Source organism: Dendrobates tinctorius, unplaced genomic scaffold (genome assembly GCF_039654945.1).
Source record: "Dendrobates tinctorius isolate UK_male_01 unplaced genomic scaffold, ASM3965494v1 ptg000037l, whole genome shotgun sequence".
NCBI classification, from domain to species: Eukaryota; Metazoa; Chordata; class Amphibia; order Anura; family Dendrobatidae; genus Dendrobates; species Dendrobates tinctorius.
Window position 1 is genome coordinate 30,996,401 of NW_027361705.1, and position 23,600 is coordinate 31,020,000.

General features: G+C 46.2%; 1 protein-coding gene across 3 annotated transcripts in view; it reads left to right on the forward strand.

The window, feature by feature from the left end:
* The first annotated feature begins 3,801 nt into the window (after nucleotides 1-3,801).
* LSP1 (lymphocyte specific protein 1) overlaps nucleotides 3,802-23,600 on the forward strand; it is a 106,745-nt gene continuing 86,946 nt past the window's right edge. Inside the window, exon 1 of one of the 3 annotated variants that reach the window (XM_073574041.1) lies at nucleotides 3,802-3,924. Coding sequence is in view for 1 of the 3 variants with exons in the window: in XM_073574039.1 (XP_073430140.1) it covers nucleotides 20,897-20,961 (65 nt within the window). In the remaining 2 variants the exon portion in view is untranslated. Of the gene's footprint in view, nucleotides 3,925-20,575; nucleotides 20,962-23,600 lie in introns of those variants that run through there. The other 2 variants (XM_073574038.1, XM_073574039.1) reach the window with 2 other exon arrangements.

The window sequence follows — 23,600 nt, forward strand, 5'->3', positions numbered from 1 at the left end:
TGTCTCACATTTCATTGTATGAGGCCCAGAGGACCATAATTAGCCAAAATCACCAATAAATATAAATATATAGAAGGCTCAGAAATTAATACCTATATGAGATCCCTGATTTACATGACATATTCTTTATATTCTATGAATATTATGCATCTTTAGATGACTATAGATGACTTTTGCAATTTCAGTTAGTCGCCCCACAGAGGTTTCATAATCTCTTTGGTATAGGCATTGTATAACCGCACTAACAAAGTGGTAATCTGCCAATACTTTCTGGATTTTGAAATGGCTTCCATCCTATAAATGACAATTTTATCCTTTCAAATTAAAAAAAAAAACTAAAAAAAACTAAAACTGAATAATTACAGGAGCAGTGAGAATAAAACAAGAGCAAAAACTGTACATTTTTGACCTGGCGACAAGTCCTCTTTAAACAGAACTAACTTCAGGATAACTTACAGGGTACTTGGGTGATGGAAGTAATGAACAACATATGTCAAGAAGAGCTGACTCAGGATTTATTGGGGTCCAAGGCAGGAGAATAATTTTAGTTTTCTTCTGTAATATACAGCTGAAAAACTGTACATTCATCAATCAAAGTGTTATTACACCGTGTGTAATAAATGCAGGAAAGAAATCTTATTCTATTCAAAATCTAATGCTTTCCTCCTAATTTAAAAAAAAAAAAAAATTTGTGAAAATTATGTGGACGGCGCCAAATATTGACCCCTCCGTGCCATAACACTGGCACTTGTAGAATATACGTTATTCACGACCTCCTGGAATGTTGAGACTTCGCATAGCCGTGTCTGGTTCTTATTAATGTTATTAGCTTAAGAATTGTTCTCATAAACCACTAACTTCAAACCAAAGAAAAATCTGATAAAATCTGATAAAATATTTCCCTTTCTGGAGAACCCCTATAAGTTACCTATTCTAACCATAAAGATAATTTTCTTACATGATGCTGCCTTCTAGGAAACCCATAACCAAGTTGGGTGATGGTGATGTAGTGGACAACAGACCGCTGATGCAAGTGATTGGCTGCAGCGGTCACATGTGCTGTAGTTATGATATCACCTCTGCAGCCAATCAACAAGACAGGAGAATCAGCAGGGAGGCGTCACTGGAACAGGAAAAGGTGAGTATTGCTGATGTTTTATTATTATGAAGAACAAGCCTTAAGGCGTTAAAAACTTCCTTTTAAAAGTTCTACTTACTCCCTATTGGCAAAGGGACTTTTTGGACCATGTCAGGTTCCAAGGCTCAGGAGCAAGTGCAATATCTGCACCTTCCAATTGTTGGACCCTTACATAATGGCAAAGGTGGTAAAAATACAGAAGCCTCCCTGAGCGAAAATTCGTGGACATACTATTGGCAGACCAAGTCCCTACTTCTGCTCAGTTTAGGACTTTTATTATCAGTATATAAATGGTGCACAAGGTCAGTCATTACACAGAATCTTGGGGGAAAACCTACGTGAATATCAGAACAGTTGCTAAACATTTAGCAGTCTGAGGACTTTGCGCCACACATCAAATCCTCCAAAGGGTTACGTTACACCGAAGATGACTGATGGCTCTCTTGTTTTAACACCGCCCTTATTAATCAAAGTGAGGGCACCCCTACCACAACATGCCCTACTTAACATTTTATTTAGAGGGGGCTGCACTAGACATTTGCATAAGGATGCTGACCCCTGAGAATCACACAGGTGGGTACACACAGTGACTATGCCCCCGACGCCTGCATTCATACCAGAGTATGATTCCTAACCAACACAATGCTGACACTGTTCAAGCTTAGAGTCTTTTAAAACCTACAAGAGAAAAAGTGAGCAAAAACCCTGCTGTAACTAAGTAAATAAAAAGCAAAAAGTACATTTAAATAGCAGAGTTTTTAGTAATACTTTTCTTTTTTCAAAAAATAGCATAAAAGCCGTCCCTCCACAACAAGGTAACTCCGATCGGGACAGTCCTACACTGTCTAATATTAAAAACCTTACCATCTGACAATGTTGACGTCAGTGTGTGAATAAGGGCAGACAAAGGACCGGGTCCCAACTAGTGAAACACTGGTCTCTTGTAGGTTTTATATGTTTTGTGGTCATGTGAACATGCGAATATGTTCTGCATGTATACCAACTCAAGTCAAGCTCAATTTTTTGTGTTTTTTCTTTGTACTGTGTTTTTGCATTCTGTGCAAGCTGGGGTGTGGCCTCCCCAGACTGGTGTCCACTGGTTGGGCCCGGTCCTTTTGTCTGCCCTTATTCACACACTGACGTCAACTTTGACATATGATAAGATTTTAATATTAGACAGTGTAGAACTGACCCAATCTGGGTTACCTTGTTGTGGTGGGACGGCTTTTATGCTATTTTTTTATTTAAAAAAAAGTATTGCTAAAACCTCTGTTATTTAAATGCACTTTTTGCTTTTTATTTTCTTAGTTACAGCAGGGTTTCTGCTCACTTTTTCTCTTGTAGGTTTTATATGTTTTGTGGCCAATGTGAACATGCGCTTATGTTCTGCATGTGTACCAACTCAAGTCAAGCTCAATTTTGGTGTTTTTTTTAAGTGTAGAGTCTTAGTAAAGGACACCATCTGTAAGGGGAACCAGTCATCAGGTTTTTGCTACTTCATTTAAGAGCAGTATACCAATATTGTCCAATGAATAATTATGGTCTGGCACTTCAAAACCAAATATTATCAAAATACAATTTCGGGGCTAATTTAATAGCACTACCGAAAAAATGAAGAGATCCAGAAAATAATATGAAAATAACATGTTTATTAATTATACATAAAAAGTTAAAAAAAACAACTGAAAAATGCCCAAAAGGAGGCGCACCATTCCCTAACAGCAATAAATCATGTGTGGGTAATATAAAGTCTAATGTGGAGACAAATAGAAAAAAACAATATATACACAATGAAGCCTCACATAGCAGAAAAAACCATGGATAACACCCAAATATAGCGGCCACATGACAACCAAGTCTAAGTCCCTATATAAATGATCATATGTAACCTGCTAACAAGTAGGCAAGAAATGATGGTAGAAAATGAATGAACACTCCATAAATAGCCATACCTCAACGCTGTAAGCACAAGTGACAATGGGCGCTGCAGCCTCCTCCACCCCTGGCTATTTATGGAGTGTTCATTCATTTTCTACCATCATTTCTTGCCTACTTGTTAGCAGGTTACTTATGATCATTTATATAGGGACTTAGACTTGGTTGTCATGTGGCCGCTATATTTGGGTGTTATCCATGTTTTTTTCTGCTATGTGAGGCTTCATTGTGTATACTGTATATTGTTTTTTTCTATTTGTCTCCACATTAGACTTTATATTACCCACACATGATTTATTGCTGTTAGGGTATTGTGCGCCTCCTTTTGGGCATTTTTCAGTTGTTTTTTTTAACTTTTTATGTATAATTAATAAACATGTTATTTTAACATTATTTTCTGGATCTCTTCATTTTTTCGGTAGTGCTATTAAATTAGCCCCGAAATTGTATTTTGATAATTCATTTAAGAGCAGCATAATATAGGGGCAGAGACACTGATTCCAGCAATGTGTCACTTACTGGGCTGCTTAGTGTGTTTTTTATACATTTTAATTTGTATGCAAATGAGGCTTAAGTGCTCTAGGCATGATCAGAGCACTTCACAAACTTCTGAAATCTCGGTTCTGTTCCTGCCCTGCTCCACCTTCTGCTGCTTGACTGACAGCTCACTGGCTTGATTGCACAGCTAAGTGAGCTGTCAGACAAGCAGAGGAAGGTGCGGCTGGACAGAAAAGAGCCAAGGTGACAGAGGATTGGAAAGCGTTTTGAAATTCCCAGAAAAACTTAAGCCTCATTTGCACATGAATTAATACGATTTTTTATTCAGAGAACAACATATTGAATAATTAACGGTATGGATGACATTATCTTTCAGAGAGAAGCATGACCATATAAATACGTTGGTAGATGGGGACTATATTGATCTGACAGATTCCCTTTTAAGGGAATCTACAGTATAACCATGTTTTTTCAACCCTATGTGGAAGCAGTATAATGTAGGGGCAAAGACCCTGATTCCAGCGATGTGTCACTGTTAAGCTACTTGCTGTCATTTTGATAAAATTACAGTTTTCTCTGCTGCAGATCTAGCAGTTCTCTGAATGTTGTGCTCTGTTTAACCCCACCCACACCACTGATTGGCAGCTTTCTGCCTATACACAGTGAAGTTATACAGTGCTTGACTACATGGCAGCAGGTTTACTAGTCCTCTAGTGATAATCTTATGCTGATAAAACAGGGATTTTATCAAAACCGCATTACAAAGCCCAGTAAGTGACACATTGCTGGAATCAGGGTCTCTGCCACTACATCATGCTGCTTTCAGATTAGGTGGCAAAAGCCTGGTGACAGATTCCCTTTTAGTTTGCATACTCCCTGCATTCTTGCATCTCCCCAGCTGCAGCCTTATGTCTCTCTGTTCCTTGTATCGTCACCTCATCTATTCCTTAAAGCGGTTATGAACTTGCTGTTACCCATAGAGAGGTAGAAAATAGCACAGCAGTAGTCGCCCCTCTCCGATCCAGCGCTGCCTCTCCACTGCTGCCCACGTCTTTATTAACATTCTGCAGTTGTCGTGAGTGATGACCGCTGGAACCTCCATCGATCACTAGATCAGAGTTTTCCGAGCCCCCCGTTCCATAGCACTTTAAATGTGGCAATCATCACATATGTGTATTATTGCTCCTTTGAGTTTTCACGAAACTTCAAAATTAGGTGAGCACATGAGTGACTCTGTCATTGGTTCAGCATTTGGGGTCACAGTTTTAATCTGGTATGGGGCCACACTTTATCTAAGGCTGGGTTCAGATCGCCATTATTAGACCGGTGCCTCACAGTCAGGAGCTCTATCTTCATCCAGAGCCCACCCTTATGCTGTGGTCAGATGGCCATAGATTCTGTCATCCCATAGAATGTGGCCGATTATACTAATGACACTCTTAGTGTCAGCTTAGTGTGATCAGATTCTCTTGGATGAGAGAATCCCAGAACACTGGTGAGGAGAAGATGATGAACAAAATGTCTCCATCTTCTCCATTCTGTGAGGTTCCGGAAATTAGACTGCACTCAGATGTCATCCGAGTGCAGTCCGATAATTTCCACGCACCCATTAAATTGAATGTGTGAGTCTCATCCCATTTCAAAGTGAAATTGCAGCATGCCATGATTTGTTTTACTGAAAAAATTGATTATCTGCACTGCTTCATTGAATAACATTGTTCTGAGTGCTGACTGATAAGAAATCGCTGGTGTGAGCGAGCACTTATTAGATTAATCCTAGTACTTGCATTTTTCATGGCATTGTGACGTGTCTGAGCTACAGATGTTCCTGTGAGCTGTGCTGCAGTATTAACACTGTCAAATATACAAAATCAGTGGGTAGACACCTAACGAGAAGCAGAGAGGAAATGGCGGTGAAGTAGTTCAATTCTTCAATGCTTTGTGGTCAGTGCTGACAGCATCAATGTGACTCCGCGGGAAATTAAATATGTGCAGAGGCCTCACTACATTCTGAATTCTGCGCTGACAGCAGAGACAGTACTAGGGGCTCCCATGCTAAGTCTGAAACTAAAAGACAAATGTATGAAAAAGTAATGAAGTCCTATTTATACTAATAGCATACGGTGACACCCATGTTCTTGGGTCAGTCTAGCCCCCAACCCCTTATACCATAGGTGTGTTAGACTTGTGCAGGGCTCTAGACAAGGGCGTAACAATCGCGGTTGCAGAGGTTGCGACATCTATCGGGTCCATGTAGGAGGGAGGTCCACCGACACCAGTGCCTAATTCAACTGGATGTGCATCCAAGGAAGCACATTCAGCTGAAATGTATAGCAATGCAGAGACCTGCCGACTCCCTGCAATGCAATATAAGCGTTGGCATATCCATCATGGGCGGCGCATAGCAGTAACATTATCAGCCATGCCGGGCAAGCAAAAGTCAGCTATCGACCCCTGCTCCGGCTATAGAAGGGACATTATTAGTGGATGGGATCAGGATGGGGGACATTATACCAGGAAGGGGCTCAGGGCGGGAGGACATTATTATTAGAAGGGGCCAAGATGAGGGACATTATTATTGGAAGGGGCTAGAATAAGGGACATTATGCCAGAAAGGGGGCCAAGATGGGGTATACTATACCAGGAAGGGACCCAGGATGGGGGAAATTATTACTTGAAAGGGCTCAGGATGGGGGATATAATACCAGGAAATGGCTTAGGATGGGAAAAATGATTACACGAAGGAGCAGGAATGTGGGACATTATTATACAAAGGAGCCAGGATGGGGGACATTATATCAGGAAGGGGCCCAAGATGGGCAACACTATACCTGGAAGGGGCCCATGATGGAGGAATTATTACTTAAAAGTGCTCAGGATGGGAAATATTATACCAAAAAATGTGGCCCAGGATGGGGGAAATTATTAATGGAAAAACCTGTATGGGGGATATTATTATAGGAAGGGGTCAGGATGGGAGACATTATACCAGGAAGGAGCTCATGATAGGAAACATTATTATATGAAGCGGCAAGGATGGGGGACCGTATACTAGGAAAGGGCTCAGGATGGGAAAAATTATTATAAGAAAGGGCCAGCATGGAGAACATTATTATATGAAAGGGCTAGGATATGGGACACTATTCTAGGAAGGGGGCAGGGTGGGGGACATTATAGCAGGAAGGGGTCCAAGATGGAAGACATTATACCAGGAAGGGGTTGGAATGGGGCACATTTTACTAGGAAGGGGCCTGGCATGAGGGACATTATATACTGTGCAGTAACGGGTGGGAGCCGGTGAAAAATGCGTTCCCACCCGTTACTGCACAGCGCTCCAGCACCAGATTGTCTCCTATGACCTGCTCAAGATTCTCCCAAGGTTTCTCTCTTCTTATGGGCTTCAATCTTAAACCGTCTGATGAAGGTCAATGAATAGACCGAAACGTCATGTTTTTTGGATTTTGCCCTCTGAAATAAAATAAAATATTCATTATCAGCATTGATCTTTTGAGTGCTGGATTAATTTTTTATATTGATTAAGGATTGGTTACCCTTATCCGGGCACCACCATATTTTGAGGAGTGATGTGTCATTATATTTTGTTTATTTTACATATTCCAGTGTGGTCCGTGGATCTGGACAGCCAAAGAACTGTTCCATCTGTAAGAGTGCTGGACTATACTGTCATGTTTCTACCCCTGAGGCCACCAATCGTGTTATAATAGAGGGTGAAAAATATTAGGTGTTTTGTCTTTTATATATATATTGAGATATGGTAATGTGTAATGTATAGAGTGTGATAAGCAATGAAAGTGTAATATGCATAATGAATAGTATAGGATGTGATAAAGTAAGGTATAGTACAAGTACTGTTAGTATAGTGCTTTGATAGGAAGTTCTGCCCAGCAACAGACAGCAGGGTAAGTGAGAGTTAAGAGTTGGGACTAGCCCACAGTGGGAGGGACTAGTGCCAGGGAAAGTAAACTACTTTCCTATAGTTAGTAAGATAGGAATTAGAGTTTGGAGAGTAAAAAGCATGTAGTGCTGCCAAGGGGATGATACACAGCTAAGAAGAGACTGGAGCAAGGAATAGCGAGATCCTAAAAGGAGAGTTACTGAAGAGACAAAGTGGCCTTTCACCTTAAAGGGGTCTTTAGATAGGACGAGAAACCCAAGCCCTTGCTAGTACTGAAGGTGATGGACCTAAAGAGGACTGAGAGAGTGGGACTAGTGGGGGTCCCGAGGGATAGATCCAGGGCGTTAATAGTAATAAGATGCGGAGCCACTGAACAAGTAGAAACTTGCTGATCAGGACTGTGGACTAGAAGCTGGTTCGTTACAAAGTAGTGTGAAACAGTGTGCTTCACCGCTCCTGGAGTAGACTACAGAGGAAGGAAGCAATGTGTGTGGAAATGCTTCTCATTGTGACGGAAACGTGATTAAGACTATGTACCTGCTAAGCCTTATCAAGTTCAGTAAAGTACCCATGTTTGAACAGAAGTCTTTTTTATTAATCTGTAGAATTAGTGGTCCTGGCCAGTCAATACTATCAGCTAAAGGAGACCTGCACGGGCACAAGGCCCTCACATTACCAACACCCCGCCAGGACCCATCTTTTCATGTAAAGTGCCAGGGCGTTATGAAGCAGCAGCTTGGCCATGGCTTCCACGTGCTCTTACTTTTCATTTAATTTAAGCAGGTGATCTGATGCAACATGCAGATAGAGGTATGACGGAAATAACTAATTAAACTTACCTTCTCTAGCGTGGCGGAAAAATGTGGTAACTGTGGCAACAGTGAATAGTGTGAAGCAGAATAATTACAGCATGCAATATACTATATCAGATATACAATGAATTCTCAGGTTCACAACAACTGTTATAACACTCTCTCGTTACATAATATTACAACTTCCTAATAGGGGTAGTAGTCACAGTATTATGAAAGTCACTGTTCTGTTTCTTTTTCTAGCACAGGCTCTAGTAGGGGTCTCTGGTTCTTCCCGCTAGGCTGCAAGTCCTTCTGACAAAGTCTAGCCAAGCACGCTGGGCGTATCCGCATCAACCACCCCCCATCCTGTCTGCTGTACCACATCAGGCCAACCCTTGTACCATACGTCAGTGCTGGAAGCAACGGCCCGACTCACTCGCGCCCCCTGTTCACCACCACAGGCGTACACCCCTGAGCGGGGATTCACAACGAAACTTTGGTGCCTGACCAGCAACTGATGTCTCTCGTACCCAGTTTTATGAGGGTTGGGCTTCGGCTCTTTACTTGTGCCATCTGGGCTCCGGATTTTGACGGGCGCAGGTCTGGTCCTTGGCTGGCTTCCAATCTTGGCTGGCCCAAGACTGGTTCCCAGGTGCTACTTGGTGCAGCCTGGTTTCCAAACCTTGAGTGGTGTCATCTGGATTCTGCTTCCGGAAACGCCACAACACACTGACTCAAGTTTCCTATAAAGGCTCGACACCCCGGCCTCAGTTTCTTCCTAGACACATATCCTGACTGACCCTCTTATTGGCTCAAAAATCCACTCTGTCTTGGCGTGATGTCCTCTTATACCAGTGAACTGCATTCTCAAGGTTACCTGACCCGGTCCTCCATCTAAACTGGTCCCTCAGAAACTCTCCCTCTTCTCGTTGGTTCTGCAGGGTCCCATTTTGACAGTAGATGGCAGTCCTTATACACAAATGCTGCACTGCCCTGGGGATTTTTGTCCTTTGCGTCACATCCTCTTACATCACTCCTCCCTTTAAGCTCGCCAGTCCTAGGACAAGCGGAATTCATGGGTGGCCGGAGATCCCTCGAAGATAGTCCAATTTCTGCCAAAAATTGAATGCACTCTGAGGTCTTTTGCTTGATCTTCTCCCAAACAAATTAATCCTGTGTGTATCGGTTAGGGAGAATGCCAGCTTTGGCATGTTCGGTTCTTCGTGGTTCCTCCTGCAAGGATGTGCCTTGAGCCTGTGGAGTTCCAGCCACCTGGTTGAGCAGGTTGTCTTCCGGCCTATCTCCCAACCACTTCAGTGGTGTTTCTTTCATCTACTGCTGCACCACAGGCAATAGTAAACCATTCTTCCTCATCACGACACCCCTTGCCTTGGTGGCATCATGTGGTTCTTCCAGGGACCTTGTTCATGTGGCCCCTTCTGCCTCATATAAGCATGGACGGAGCATATTTCAATGCAACACTTGAGCCAGAGTTTCTTCTTCTTCCTCTGGCCAGACCTCATAGACTGGGTTGTCTTGGTGTACTCCTCATTACTTGGCAAGGCACTTGTCAGGAACACCGCACTGCACTTGCCCATTGAGCCAGTGCGCGTGTCCTGAGTACAAAAGCAGTGCTCAAAGATACCTGTCGAGCGGGGCAGCAGCGGTGACGATGCGTGCTTCAGACTATCAGGACCTGAAGCACGTGACTGCTGGGGGCGTGGCCTAAGCTCCACAGAGCTAGGAGCTGCAGGGAAACTCCTAGAAAGGTAACTACGGGACAAGTTACCAAGGGGCATAGACAGGGACGTAAACCAGATCAAGCCGGGTTAAAGCACGAGATTGCAGGACAGTACCAAAGGGTTAGACAGAGCGAATAGTCAGGACGTAGCAATAGATCAGAAAACCAGAACGGGCAATGGATGGTACAATAGGGACAAACTGTAACAGAGTAACAAAAGCCAAGCCAGGAGGTCAGAACCGGAGAAGACAATAGTACCAAAACGAGAGACGGAGTACAGAGTGAGGGGACAGACCGGGTCATACACCGGGAATCAAACAAGCAATGCAGTATACATGCACACCAGGGGGGTCAGACACACAGCCAGAATAACAGTATAGCTGACAGGGAATCCTAGTCTGGAGTGAGTATAAATACCCCTCCCAGATCCAAAGAGAGGCCGTCAAAAGTTAACCCTGTGAGAACAGGACATTAACCATGTCCTAACCATGACAGCACTATCTCCCAGTGGTAGTCAAGTTTGTTCTTGGGCCCTTTAGCCTGTATCAGCACATGGTCCCTCAGCTGAAGCGGCTTTTCCTGCGTCGGGACCTATCCGGATGTTCTAATTCTCAAAACTTCTGCTCTACCAGCCGCATCATCATCTGAAGCCTGTTTCTATGTTCTCGGACCCAGGTATTCAGACTATTTCCTGGTTATTTGTCTTCTGGGTCCATCTCCGTCTCTGCAATCTCTCAACCACTCCGACCGAACAACAGCATGTATGGTGTCTATCCTGTAGTTGTGTAGGCTCGATTATTGCACACCCACACCAACTCGGAGATGAATTTGAGCCACCTCATCTTCTTGTCTTCCTCTAATGTTCACAACATTTTCAGCAAGGTCATGTTGGAGCATTGACAGGCTCTGTTCCCCTGTGAATGGTATGATGAGGTCCTGGATTTATCGATAGAGGCAGTGCATATCTTCCATTACCCTTCCTTCGAAGCAAGTCCCTTGATCTGAACGGATCCTCTTCGAGCACCCATGTACACAAATGAAGTCCCAACAGATGGCTCTGGCAGCTGCTTCCGCTGTCTGGTCCTTGGTTGGGGTCACCACCACAAACTTAGTGAAGTAGTCGTCATCACCATCAATATTTATAGCCATTGTATTATGTCCCGATCATCAGCTAGTCGACCATCATCACTTCCAAGGGTGTGGAGGTCCGGATAACTTGAATAGGGGCTCTTTTATTTGGGGTTTGGTCAGTTCACACTGGTGACATCTTCTACTGGTCTCTTCTACTGTATGTTGTAGTTAAGGCCAATACACCTGCCGCTGCAACCGTCGGAATGTCATCTCAGTACTGAAGTTGGCACACTTCTCATGAGCTTCTTAGGCCAGGCTTACCACCATCTCTAACAGAACCACCACTTGCCAGGTGACACCAAATTCTTAAGGTATTTGTATTCTCTGGTATAACAACCCATTTCTCACAAAAAGTCTTTCCCATTGACATAGGATCTCAAAGTGCTTGTGGGTAGAGATGTCCTTGCCTCTTGGTCAGGTTTCTCTCCCAGGATGACCCACTCCGCTAATTCAAAGTTGGACTGCTGCAGATACACCTATTCATCCCTTGGGTGGCCCAGGATCTCGGTGGGTCTGGATTCCTTCCCCGACTCTTGGGCAGCTGCCATACCACGGCGGTTGCAATCTGCTTGAAGCCCAGGGTTTCAACACCTTCAAGGTCTTCGTCTGCATCCTTCTTCGGGCCTGCTTGGCTGATCCAGGACAGAGCATCTGGAGATCATATACCTGAATTTGCACATTCTCTGCTCTAGTGCACCCAACTTTGCGTTTTCCAGATGGGCAAGGGAATTATTATCAGTCCGTACATGTACTTCTGACCTTGACAGGTATTTTGCAAACTTTTTGGACATAGCCCACAACAGCGCTAGCAACTACAATTTAAAAGAACTATCGTTATCTGGGATTCTTTTCTGATTCCTTCAGCGACCGACCGGCGTACTCAATCACTCCCTTGCTTCCCCCTTGCACTTTGGCCACAACTGACCCCAAACCCGTACAAACTCCCGTCAGTATACAGAATGAAGGGCTGGGAGAAATCACCGTAGGCTACGTCAGTGCCATCTTCAGAGTCTGAAAAGACTCGTCTTGTCTGGGGCTCCACAGTATTTGCTGCAATTTATGGGAAGTTCTCGATCAAACTGCTGTAGAACCCGATCAGTACCATGAACGCTCTCAGCTCTCTCAGTGTGGTAGAGGTACGCCATTTCTGTACTGCGGCCACTTTCTCCATGGTGGTATAGGCTCTGGAAATGGTGTGCCCCAGGTACTCAATCTCCCTCTGGAACAACTGGCGCTTCCAAAACTTGACCTTCAGCCCATGTTTTTAAATCAGTTCCAACACCTGCTCCAAACGGATAATATGGTCTTGAACGGTGGGGCAGTAAACGATGATGTTGTCAAGATATATCAAGGTTGCTTCAAAGTTCAGGTCCCCAAGGCATCTTTCCATTAAGCGCTGAAACCTTACTGGCGCATTTGTCAACCCTAAAGGCATCCAGTTAAACTCAAATAGCCCAATGGTGAGGACAAAGGCACTATTTGGCCGATTCTTCACAGCCTCAGGAACCTGCCAGCAGCCATTGGCCAGATCGAGAGATGAGAAGTACTTGGCCTTTCTGAAGGTGGACAGGGATTCTTCGATCCTGGGCAGAGGATAAGAGTCTCGCACAGTGCAGGCGTTCAGCCATCGGTAGTCTACACATCATCTCAGCGCCCATCCTTCTTTCAAACTAGTACAATAGGCACAGCTGAGGGGCTTTGGCTCTCCCATATCACTCCATTTCGCAGCATATGTGTCAGAAACTCCTTCACTTCCTAGTACATCTGAGGTGGGATTTGCCAATACCTCTCTAATATTTGGGGCTGTATAGGGACATAATAAAGTGTAAGGGGTTGAGTGGGAATATGATTCCAAGTGGAGGGTTGTGTGGGGACATAATACTTTGAAAACGAGCTGTGTGGCAATATCATTCTGCATGAGATATTGTGTGGGAACATAATAGTGCATAACGGGGCTGTTTGGGGAAACTTATTCTAAGTGCGGGGCTGTGTGGGGACATAATACTGTGTAAGGGGACTGTTTGGGGAGCTGTATGGGTACATAATAGTTTGTAAGGGGGTTGAGCGAGGACATCATTCTGAGTGAAGGGCTCTGCAGGGATATAACACTGTACTGTGTGTGAGGGCATCATATTCTGTGCTGGACTTTGTGGGGACATCATACAGTTTGAGGGGACTTCATACTGTTTGAGGAGCTGTGGGGGGACATCATACAGTGTGGGGACTGCGGGTGCAACACATTGTGTTGGGAGCTGTTGATCAAGATACAAGGGCTGAATAACAGGAGTAGTATAATTTACTGCTCTATATATTCGTTAGAAAAAACTAGTAAATTATATGGTTTTGATTTGTTGCTACAGGTAAGAATACAGGCAACAATAAGCTCTATCATAACATGTATCAGCAGTAATAGCATGTCACCACGCTTAATTCTACTCAATATTAAATGGTAAACATTAAAATAGAGCAAAAATAAGCAGAATTTAGTTCGGCCGGTTGATTTGCCCCTCGATCACAGTCAATGTGGCTCCTTGGAAAAATGGATTGCCCACTCCTGGAGTATAGCAGGAGATCAAGAAATCTAACCAACATGTATGAGTGCTTGAGAAAAAAATAGATTATGAGTCACACTAGAGGGAGGGACCGATGCATGATATAACTGTGTTATGTATATAACGCCTCATTCACAAGTCCGTTTTTGAACGCTGATGGTAAACGCTGACACTGATCAAACGATGATGAAACTTGGAAGAGAAAAACTGATGATGCCCGACCTTATTTTTTGCATATGTGAAAAATCACTGACATCTGAATGAGGCCTAAATGGCTGGAAAAAAAATGGTATATTACTGCTGCTCATCCATCTTATTGGTGATTCACCACATTTCCTGTGTAAATGTAAAAGTTTCTCAAATCTGCCTGCCTTGCCTACACACTTTCAGTTCCTGTCCAGAAATTCATCCAGCCCTAACCAAGGGACAGCATGAGATACCATCCGATTCCCTCAATGCAGAGAACTACAGGAGCTAAGCCATTGCGCATGTGTTTGGCAAGTTTTTAATGTTTGTTTTAGGCTACATTCCTATGATGAGTATGTAGGGAAGCTGACCTGACGGACGGACGGACTAGTCAGAGTGAAGAAGGAAAGGTTTGCACAGTGTAGGTAGGTGTCAGTTATTACAGTGGGGAAACAGCTAGGAAAGTGTAGTGGACGTGCAGTACCTTGGGTGGACCATTAGATGGCAGGGAGGAGTGTGAGCAAAGGACTTGACATCAGCTTAGGGCTTTAGAATCCGTTGGTCAATGGGGGCGGGGTTACAGTGACAGGGGACCGGGAGTGCTATAAATACTGAGGGAGGGTTCCAGAAGGTTCCAGTCCCCAGGGGCAGCTCCAGTGACAGGAGGACTGCGACAGTCTGTGCGCTGTGAGGAGAATCTAAACCAGGGGGACTGAGGAGAGGGAACGTCAGGGGGGTGGTCCTGACAGGAAGAACCGCAGAAGGGACGAGGCACTGGGTGTGAGACGCCGTAGTTGACACGACGACTGATTAGTGGAAGCGCTGTTGGTTTACGGGCCTAAGGCGGCCACAGTGACGGACCTGTCAGAAGCGTCGACGAGTGAGGAGGGAATGGTGTGTGCATACACGTCCCCCAGTGTAACGCGTGTGGAAAGCGGCCCTGCAAACGGAGGGCCGTGAGGTGAAGGAAGTGCGGTGTGCTTCTGAGGCCGTCAGGCGGACGGCAGGTGAGAAATAAACTTGGACCTGTTGCACCCAGAATCTGCCTCCATCTTGTCTCTGTTTCGTCTCTGCGCGGTAAGAAGAGGGACCACCCCCCCGACCCTACATTTGGCGTAGTCAGCAGGATCGCCGCCGCTAATACATCATCTTCTGCGGCAGGCCTGCCTGAAAGGATGGAGAAGGACTTGGACTGTGCTTCTTGGATAATAAATACCTGTGGATTACAATTGGCTTACCTGTGGATTACAAATTGGGAGCGCTGTGGTGACTCTGTGGTGCTGACAGAAGATCCGGGGCGGTATCAGGTGCTGCGCAAGATGGCGGCATTACTACAGCGCAGGGGAGAGGTCCGGGTGTTTGCAGTCGTGTTGAATGGACTGGGACCCCCTCCAACATACCCCCGTGGACAGCAGTATGTGCCCGGAGGCCGACGCTCCCATGTACTGGACCCTGGCAGATGGGTGGAAAGGCCTGCCGACGCCCCACCCAGCAGGAGGAGTGGCACAGAAGAAAAGCTTGGCTGTAGCTGTCTGGCGCCATTCGATTGCTGCCCAACGGACGGTATGAGATGCTGCGGGTGTCGGGGCATCGGCCGCCTAGAGTGGCAATGGAGGCGGGAGATGGAGCTATGCCAGAAGTCGCTCTCAGAGCCACGGGTGAGCAGCGGGATACTGAGCTGGGGAGCGGAGCCTGAGCGGAGTCATCGAGAGCGGCCGCCATCAATACCGGCAGAGGACTTCTCAGCGGAGCCCCCGAGTCCGGAGGGAAGGCCCGCAGGACAGTGGAGCAAGGAACGGAGGCTGCGGGGGAAACCGCGTGATGATGGGACGGAGGCCGCAGCGCCGGGGAAGGTGAGAGTACCCCCGGCCCTATCAGTGCCTCCGCAAGCGGCCCCCACCATTCTGCTGCAGTACGCGGCCCCCTGCGCACCGGAAGGCCTAGTTGCCACGGGCCCCGTGGTGTATGCGGAACTGAGCGAGGCCCCCGCTCAAGTCCCTGAGCTACCCTGCCCGGAGCTACCAGTGCGGCGTTCATCCGAAGAAGACGCTGCTGCGCTCCCCTTGCCAATAGCAGCTGCCTTGTTGGAACCGGCCGTTACTCCGGCTCCGTTAGAAGTTTTGGATGCGGCCTACCCTGCGGCCGCGGTTATGCCAGCGTTAGAACCGGCTGCGGCCTGTTTGACAGGCCCTGTAACTCCAGCCCTCAAGGACCCGGCTGTCCTCATCCGCCACCCGGCCCCAGCGGCTGTTGGGCCGCAGATATCATCGGCCGCCTCTGCCCCACGCGCTTTTACAGCGAAGTCCCGCCCACCGGACTCTGGGACTGGCACGGCACCCTCCGTTTGGGTTGCGGAGGTGATCAAACAAAAGAAAGTTCGGGAGCAGGAGGTGTGGAGCCTGCTCCACTCAAAGGGGGAGGCTGGCATGGCGGTGGAAAGATCCCGGGGACGGCTGGTATACACCAACATCGATAGAGGATATGGTTTTATCCGGGATGAGACTGGACAAAAGGTCTATCTTAATGTGGCATCCATTCGTCACGGCCGGGCTCTACATGAGGGGGACTGGGTGTCGTACTACAAGGAGTACTGCCCCCGTGGCTACTACGCGGTAGCTGTGGTTGCTGAGCCAGAGGGCTGTGAACCCCCATAGTAAGAACTCCTAGGACACTCCCTATACCCCGGGCGCTCCACGGCTGTGGGGCCCTTCGCTGCCAGCCGTCTGGGAGTGGTTTGAACTCTCGAAATTTCGTTGCACCGTTGTGCCAAATCATAAGGACAGTTGATGTATATGTTAATGAAACATTTGATATAAGAAGTTAAAGTTGTTGGTTGTATTAAGCCTGGCAGAGCGGGGTGTCAAGAAGCGAGGGAGTGCATATGTCCCAGGAAGGGGGGGAGAAGAAAAAAAAACATGTGATGTTTATTTGTTAAATGCTGGTTTAAAGAAAGTGAGCAAAAGAAAATGAAAAAAAAAAATATAAAAATGGGTACTTGTGCTATTATAAAGTTGTTTAATGTATAATATGTCAAAGTAAAATGCAACAGGTCCGGGTAAGGGAAGGTCTGCTGGACCAAAGGAAAGTGTGAGATCCGGTAGGGATCTAAGAGTTGAGGAGGTGTGAGAGACCGGGACGCCGACCATGACATGAAATTGAAAGAAGGGAAAATAAGTTGGAAGACGTGAGAGAGACAGCCGTCCTAGGTCAGGTCCCCAACACCACAGACACCCCTGAAGGAGGAAGGCGGGCGCTGGTAATGATCTGGAAGGTAAGAGACCTCGATCATGGCGTACCGAATATGTAAGGTGACAGTAGGGGAGAGTAGGGGAAGGTACACGCCATAGAGAGAATATGGGTGTAGCTAGCCCAATTTGAAAGACGTTCTCATGTGGCATGCGCGCTGGTGAGTAGCAGTAGGCTGCTCAGAGCATAGTGCTCCCAGTATGGATCGGCCCCCGCAGATAGTGGGTTTGGCTCAACAGCTGGTCTGACAACAGAATGTAGGTGTAGCTTCAGAACGACGAAGGCAGGGATGACGATTGTCGAGGACGACAATGGACAAAGGAAGGGGGAGTGTAGGGAAGGTGACCGGACGAACGGACTAGTCAGAGTGAAGAAGGAAAGGTTTGCACAGTGTAGGTAGGTGTCAGTTATTACAGTGGGGAAACAGCTAGGAAAGTGTAGTGGACGTGGAGTACCTTGGGTTGACCATTAGATGGCAGGGAGGAGTGTGAGCAAAGGACTTGACATCAGCTTAGGGCTTTAGAAACCGTTGGTCATGGGGGGCGGGGTTACAGTGACAGGGGACCGGGAGAGCTATAAATACTGAGGGAGGGTTCCAGAAGGTTCCAGTCCCCAGGGGGAGCTCCAGTGACAGGAGGACTGCGACAGTCTGTGCGCTGTGAGGATAATCTAAACCAGGGGGACTGGGGAGAGAGAACGTCAGGGGGGTGGTCCTGACAGGAAGAACCGCAGAAGGGACGAGGCACTGGGTGTGAGACGCCGTAGTTGACACGACGACTGATTAGTGGAAGCGCTGTTGGTTTACGGGCCTAAGGCGGCCACAGTGACGGACCTGTCAGAAGCGTCGACGAGTGAGGAGGGGACGGTGTGTGCATACACGTCCCCCAGTGTAACGCGTGTGGAAAGCGGCCCTGGAAACGGAGGGCCGTGAGGTGAAGGAAGTGTGGCGTGCTTCTGAGGCCGTCAGGCGGACGGCAGGTGAGAAATAAACTTGGACTTGTTGCACCTTCTTGCGCGGTAAGAAGAGGGACCACCCCCCCCCCCCGGCCCACCGACCCTACAAGTATTCGGTGAGTTTTTGATGCTGAAGGTTTTCTGCATCATTTCTTCACCTGTTCTCTTGAAGCTGCGTTTTTTGTCTTCTTTTGATATGCTATATTTTTAATAAGGTTGGGCGCCCGCTCAGGTCTGTGCTTCACCTGCACGGTATGGTTTGATGGCCGTTGCCTCTTCCATCTGGCATCCTTCTGTCTTAATTGATGTGGATGACACTTCCTATGTCATCTACAGATGGCTGCAAATCGTGCACCTGCGCAGTTGAAAAGCAGGAATGTGGATGGCAAAGTTCTGTAATGAGCATGCGCCTGCAACTACTTCAATTTTGGGTGAATATTTTTCCCAACTCTATACCAATGCCCTCCCTGAAGAGATTTTATGCGCGCCAGATATTGTGGTCCGGATTTTTTACGACATTTTGTGAAACATGAGACTTTTCCTATTAGAGACAGAAAACAAAGACAACTTTGGGCTTTGCACAAAATTTATGAATCGCGTGCGACATTTTGATGAATTTGGTGCAAAAAAAGTCAACGAAAACCACAAGTCAAAAGAGAAAACTCATTTAAAGAAAACGTAGATGATGAATCGGAGCCTTAGGGCTTATTTAGACATCAGCGTTTTTCACGCTTGAGAAAAACAGAACGATTATTCTGATTTCACTTTGATCAGAGTTTGGTCCAAGTGTCAGTTTTTCTCGTACGTAGTGAAAAAAAAAGTTCTCCACCTTCTTCTTTCTAACAATCCGTGTTATCCGAGTGCGGTCTTATTTTTTCACGGATCCAGGGACTTTCATTTTTGATTTTGATCAAAATTGGACATGTCGCCGGTATTTTCGGAAAAAATTGGACATGTGCACATGACACTCCCACCAGGGCTGTGGGGCACTCGGAACCAGGTCGGACATTTCTTTGGGGTTATGCTCCACACAGGTGGAGCTAGGCCTCAGGGCTACCGGTTCCGTTTATGTCAGGCTTCGTGTACCTTGTGGTGCAGGACTCAGGGCGCAAGAGATCACTGGAGGACACAAGGGCTGTAGTTTTCTTTTCCTTTACTTGATGGTTGTTAGTACAGACCGGGGCACTGGTAACAGATCGTAATGGAGAGCCGGGCAGCCTGGAAACAATTTTGAATACACCTGGCCAGGTAAGTACAGAGGCCTTGCTTCTGCGCTGTCCTCCCTTTTCCTTGCTGCCTAACAGCTCACCCTCCTGCTGCTAACTGCCTCTCTCTGCTTTTTAAAAGCAAACCGTTGCCCGCATGGCAGGCAGCTTGAGCCTAGCACAGGTGCCGCTCCTTTGTGTGGGCTCCAGGCTCTGGTATGCTGTTGTGCTGCCAGGTATTAGTTAAGGCCAGGAGAACTGCAGTCCTCTGCCCTCCGGATTTAGCTGCTGGGACTTCAGTACTCCGGTATCCGGTTCCTAGCGCTCAGCTTTGGGGTGAGTTTAATCACAGCTCCACTCCTCAGGTTCTGCTCGACTTCTCTCCTACTGACACCTGATAAGGAGACCCCTCCTTACTTCCAGGCATGACATTACTCCACTCCCTGTGAGGGAAGCAATGCCACTGTGGCAACCGGACTCTTGGGGTGCCACACACCCCATAGAATATCATAGGTACGAGGGTACGAATGCAGGAACCATGGTTCTCTTAGGGTATGTGCACACGCTGCAGATTCTGCTGTGGATCCGCCGCTGGATTTGGCCTCTGCGGATCCGCAGCAGTTCCACAGACAGTGTACAGTACCATGTAAGTCTATGGGATTTACAATCTGCAGTGCACTGCGAAAAAGCTGCGGTTTTAAATCCGCAGAAAGAATTGACATGTCAATTCTTTCTGCGGATTCCGCTGCGGTTTGCCACCTATTCCATTGTCCAGGTGTCAAACCGCAGGGGAAAACCGCTGGCCAAATTGACCTGCGGTTTTACCTGCGGATAGGCACGGAAAACTCCGCTGGTGAATACGCAACGTGTGCATATAGCCTTATTCGTCTGAGAAAATCGGCCGCGTGAACGAGCCCCTTAGTGCCTGCATACATTTTATCATCTGAATGTCCTGACAAATGAGACAAAGCTTCAGAAATGAGTCAGTGAGAAAAGGTCTAGGATATTGAGGCAGGAAATGATACTAATGTGCTCAGCCAAAGCGGTGCACAATGCTCTCCGGCACATATATGGGTACAAACGGCATGCATGACATGCCCCGTTATGGGGTAAATGACTGCCAGAAAGTGAAATGCAGCAGAAATGCAGATTGTATCCGATATATAAGGATTATCAGGCTGGTAGCTGCTCCTGGATCTGGCTGATTTGCATCCTGTGAGCTGTGCTATATGAAATACAGAAGTATGATACGTTCACAAACCACTTCCTCTCGAATAGTGCTGCGGTGGGGGGAGAAGGAGACAGCACAATGTGACACAACACAGGAAAGAAGCAAGGAGAGATTTGCACCGTGGCATAACACATAGATACACTAGCAACCTAAGACACCAATCTACGGCTAAGACAACACATCACAGCTATACGCAGGGCACACCCCGCTGAGTGTTGGCTGCAAGACAGAAAAAAAAGAAAAAAATCAAATTTGCAAACACCCATATCACTCACATCTGGATCCCATTGTCAGACGCGTGCACCCTGCCACACCCCGAACACAGCCGGACACTGCTACACAGCGACACACCGACTGTGACCGGACAAGATGTCAGACAACGAAGACGCGCAGCGACAAGACACTTTCGAAGAAAAATTGGAAGAGACCGAAAGGTGAGCAAAAAAAAAAAAAAATCCCTTTATTCTTTTGCCCAAATCTAACAACTACATTCTGATAAGAAAAAAAAATTGCGGCTGCCACGTTTCTGCCGCAGAAGTAGCAAAGTGGAATTTAACTCTGATCACACAATGTGGTGATGTATCAAAGGGGGAAAAAATCAGCTCTGCTACATCTGGGCATCGACTTTCAAGCCTGGGCGACGTTCTGGGCCAAATTTAGTGGAACTTCATCCAAACAATTAGAATCTGGATGTGTCGGATGACAGAGGAATGAAAACAATTCCAAATGTTCTTCATGCTAAAGAGCCAGCGCTCAGATCCACCACGAGCCCAGACTGCTGCCACTTGTCGGGGGAACAGCTGAGATCCATATGATACTTCCATGTGGTCCGGACAAAGTGCGGCACTATTCCAAAATCTGAAATTATCACGTGTGTTCTTCACCAGTAGAAGTACACAATATACGAGTTTCAGCTTTATATCATGAGGAACGCTTTGCTTTCCTGATTCTCGGAAACGTGACAATCTGGGAAAATCTGACAGCACTCGGATGTCATGTGTGGTCGGATTTTTTTCACGGACCCCATAGACTTGCATTGCCGATTTTGATCCGACCCTCAGATCACAATCGGGCATGTGTTTTTTTTTCTGTCCGGTATGCCATTATTCCTGCGGATTATCAGTATTAATGGCTGGACACAAACTATGATTACATTCCATTAACAGGTGCAGCAAGGAATTCGGGCAGAGCGCACACACAGGGGGCCACAACGTGCCTCAAATATGAAACTGTGTGTGAGGCGGCTACATGAAAAGGTTAAAAATACCTTGACCCTCAATTCATCAAGACCGATGGGAAAATCTTGATGAAGGCGCATGCTGGAGTCAGATGATCCTTTCACCGAATTAGAATCGTCTGACGAGTGTCATGCCCGTCTGTCTGAGCGCCACGCCACAGATCTTACTCCAGTCATGGACTGGAGTAAAATAGCTGGTGTAGCTTGTCATGAATTAGATGGGCCATGGTGTCACACAGTGCCGCCTCAGCTCTGCCCTGGCGTAAAAATGCGAAAAAGTCGCAAAATTGTTGGGCAACTCTTAGCCCATCCATCATTATGCTATATATCCATCTGTCTAGTGAGATTATTGATTCAGTGCTAAAAAACTGTTGGAAATTCTGTAACATCACGTGCCCAATTATAGGAAAGTGGTCATATTGGACAAGCAGCGTGATCTATGGGCATATAGGTTTGTGGGCAAAGTCTCAGTAGAAAGGCCTCAATCATATGTCCATTTATCTCATGAAGGAGAAAAACGTTCCGCTATTTCCAATCAGTTTGATTAAAGTGTGGTTCGAGTGCCATCAGGGTCTCCACCTTCTCCTGTATGACAGTCTGAAAATCAGACAGCACTCAGATGTCATCCGAGTGCAGTCCGATTTTTTCATAGAGCCATAGACTGGCATTGCCGATTTTGATCCAATACTTGTCACTGGGACTTTCTGCTGACTGAGAAGACTTGTGGACCTGTGAATGGCCCTATAGACTATCATAGGTACAAAAGCTACCCGAGAAAATCACGGGCAGCACTCGTACGAGAGCTTTGTGTGTCTGAATGAGGCCTAATTTGTAATTTTTTTTTTCAATTTAATTCCTACTGATTCTGTGTTTAGGAGTCCAGAGGGCGGTACTCTCACTGATCAACAGCTTTATCTGTATTCCCACTTGAAAAGACCACCGACTAAACTCCTCATTCCAAATGAATGAATTATAAATTATCATGAATCTTCTATAAATTTGCTAAAACCGATCAATCAACATTCAGTGTTTAACAGAAGTGCCAAAATAGCTGGCATTACATGATTTGGCAGCTGTGTACCTAACAATCACATTCATCCATACTTCATAAATCAAAGATTATCTCCTCTAGTCTAGAGCGGAAGAAATAGTTGTTGGAGCGTTAAAGGGAATCTGTCAATAGGTTTATGTCATCTAATCTGAGAGCAGCATAATGTAAGGACAGAGACCCTGATTCCAGCGATGTGTCACTTACTGGACTGCTTGCTGTAGTTGTGATAAAATCACAGTTGTATCAGCAGGAGCTTATCACTAGAGGACTGGTAAACCATCTTCCTTGTAGTCCTCCATATTCATGAGCTCTGACTAACTCCACCCACACCACTGATTAACAGCTTTCTGCCTATGCAGAGTTTACATAGAAAGCTGCCAATCAATGGTGTGGGTGGGATTATACACAACTCAGCATTTGGAGAACTGAAAGATCTGCTGCAGTGAAAACTGCGATTTTATCAAAATGACAGCATGCAGCTCAGTAAGTGATACATTGATGGAATCAAGGTTTCTGCCCCTATATCATGCTGCTCTCAGATGGGGTAGCAAAAACCTGATGAGAGATATCCTTTACCTCACCGGTTGTCGCACTTGTTATTTCTGTTGTTCCTCTTTTCTTGCTCCATATCATACTGTTCACAGATCGGCCTACATGATAAGCAGGAATGACAGGTACACACTGTTCAGGGATCATTGTGTGATAAATTCAGTATTCTGTCAGATTTCAGCTCTAGATCAAAAATACTCAGCCTAACACTAGGCAGGAAACCATTCTGTTATGGA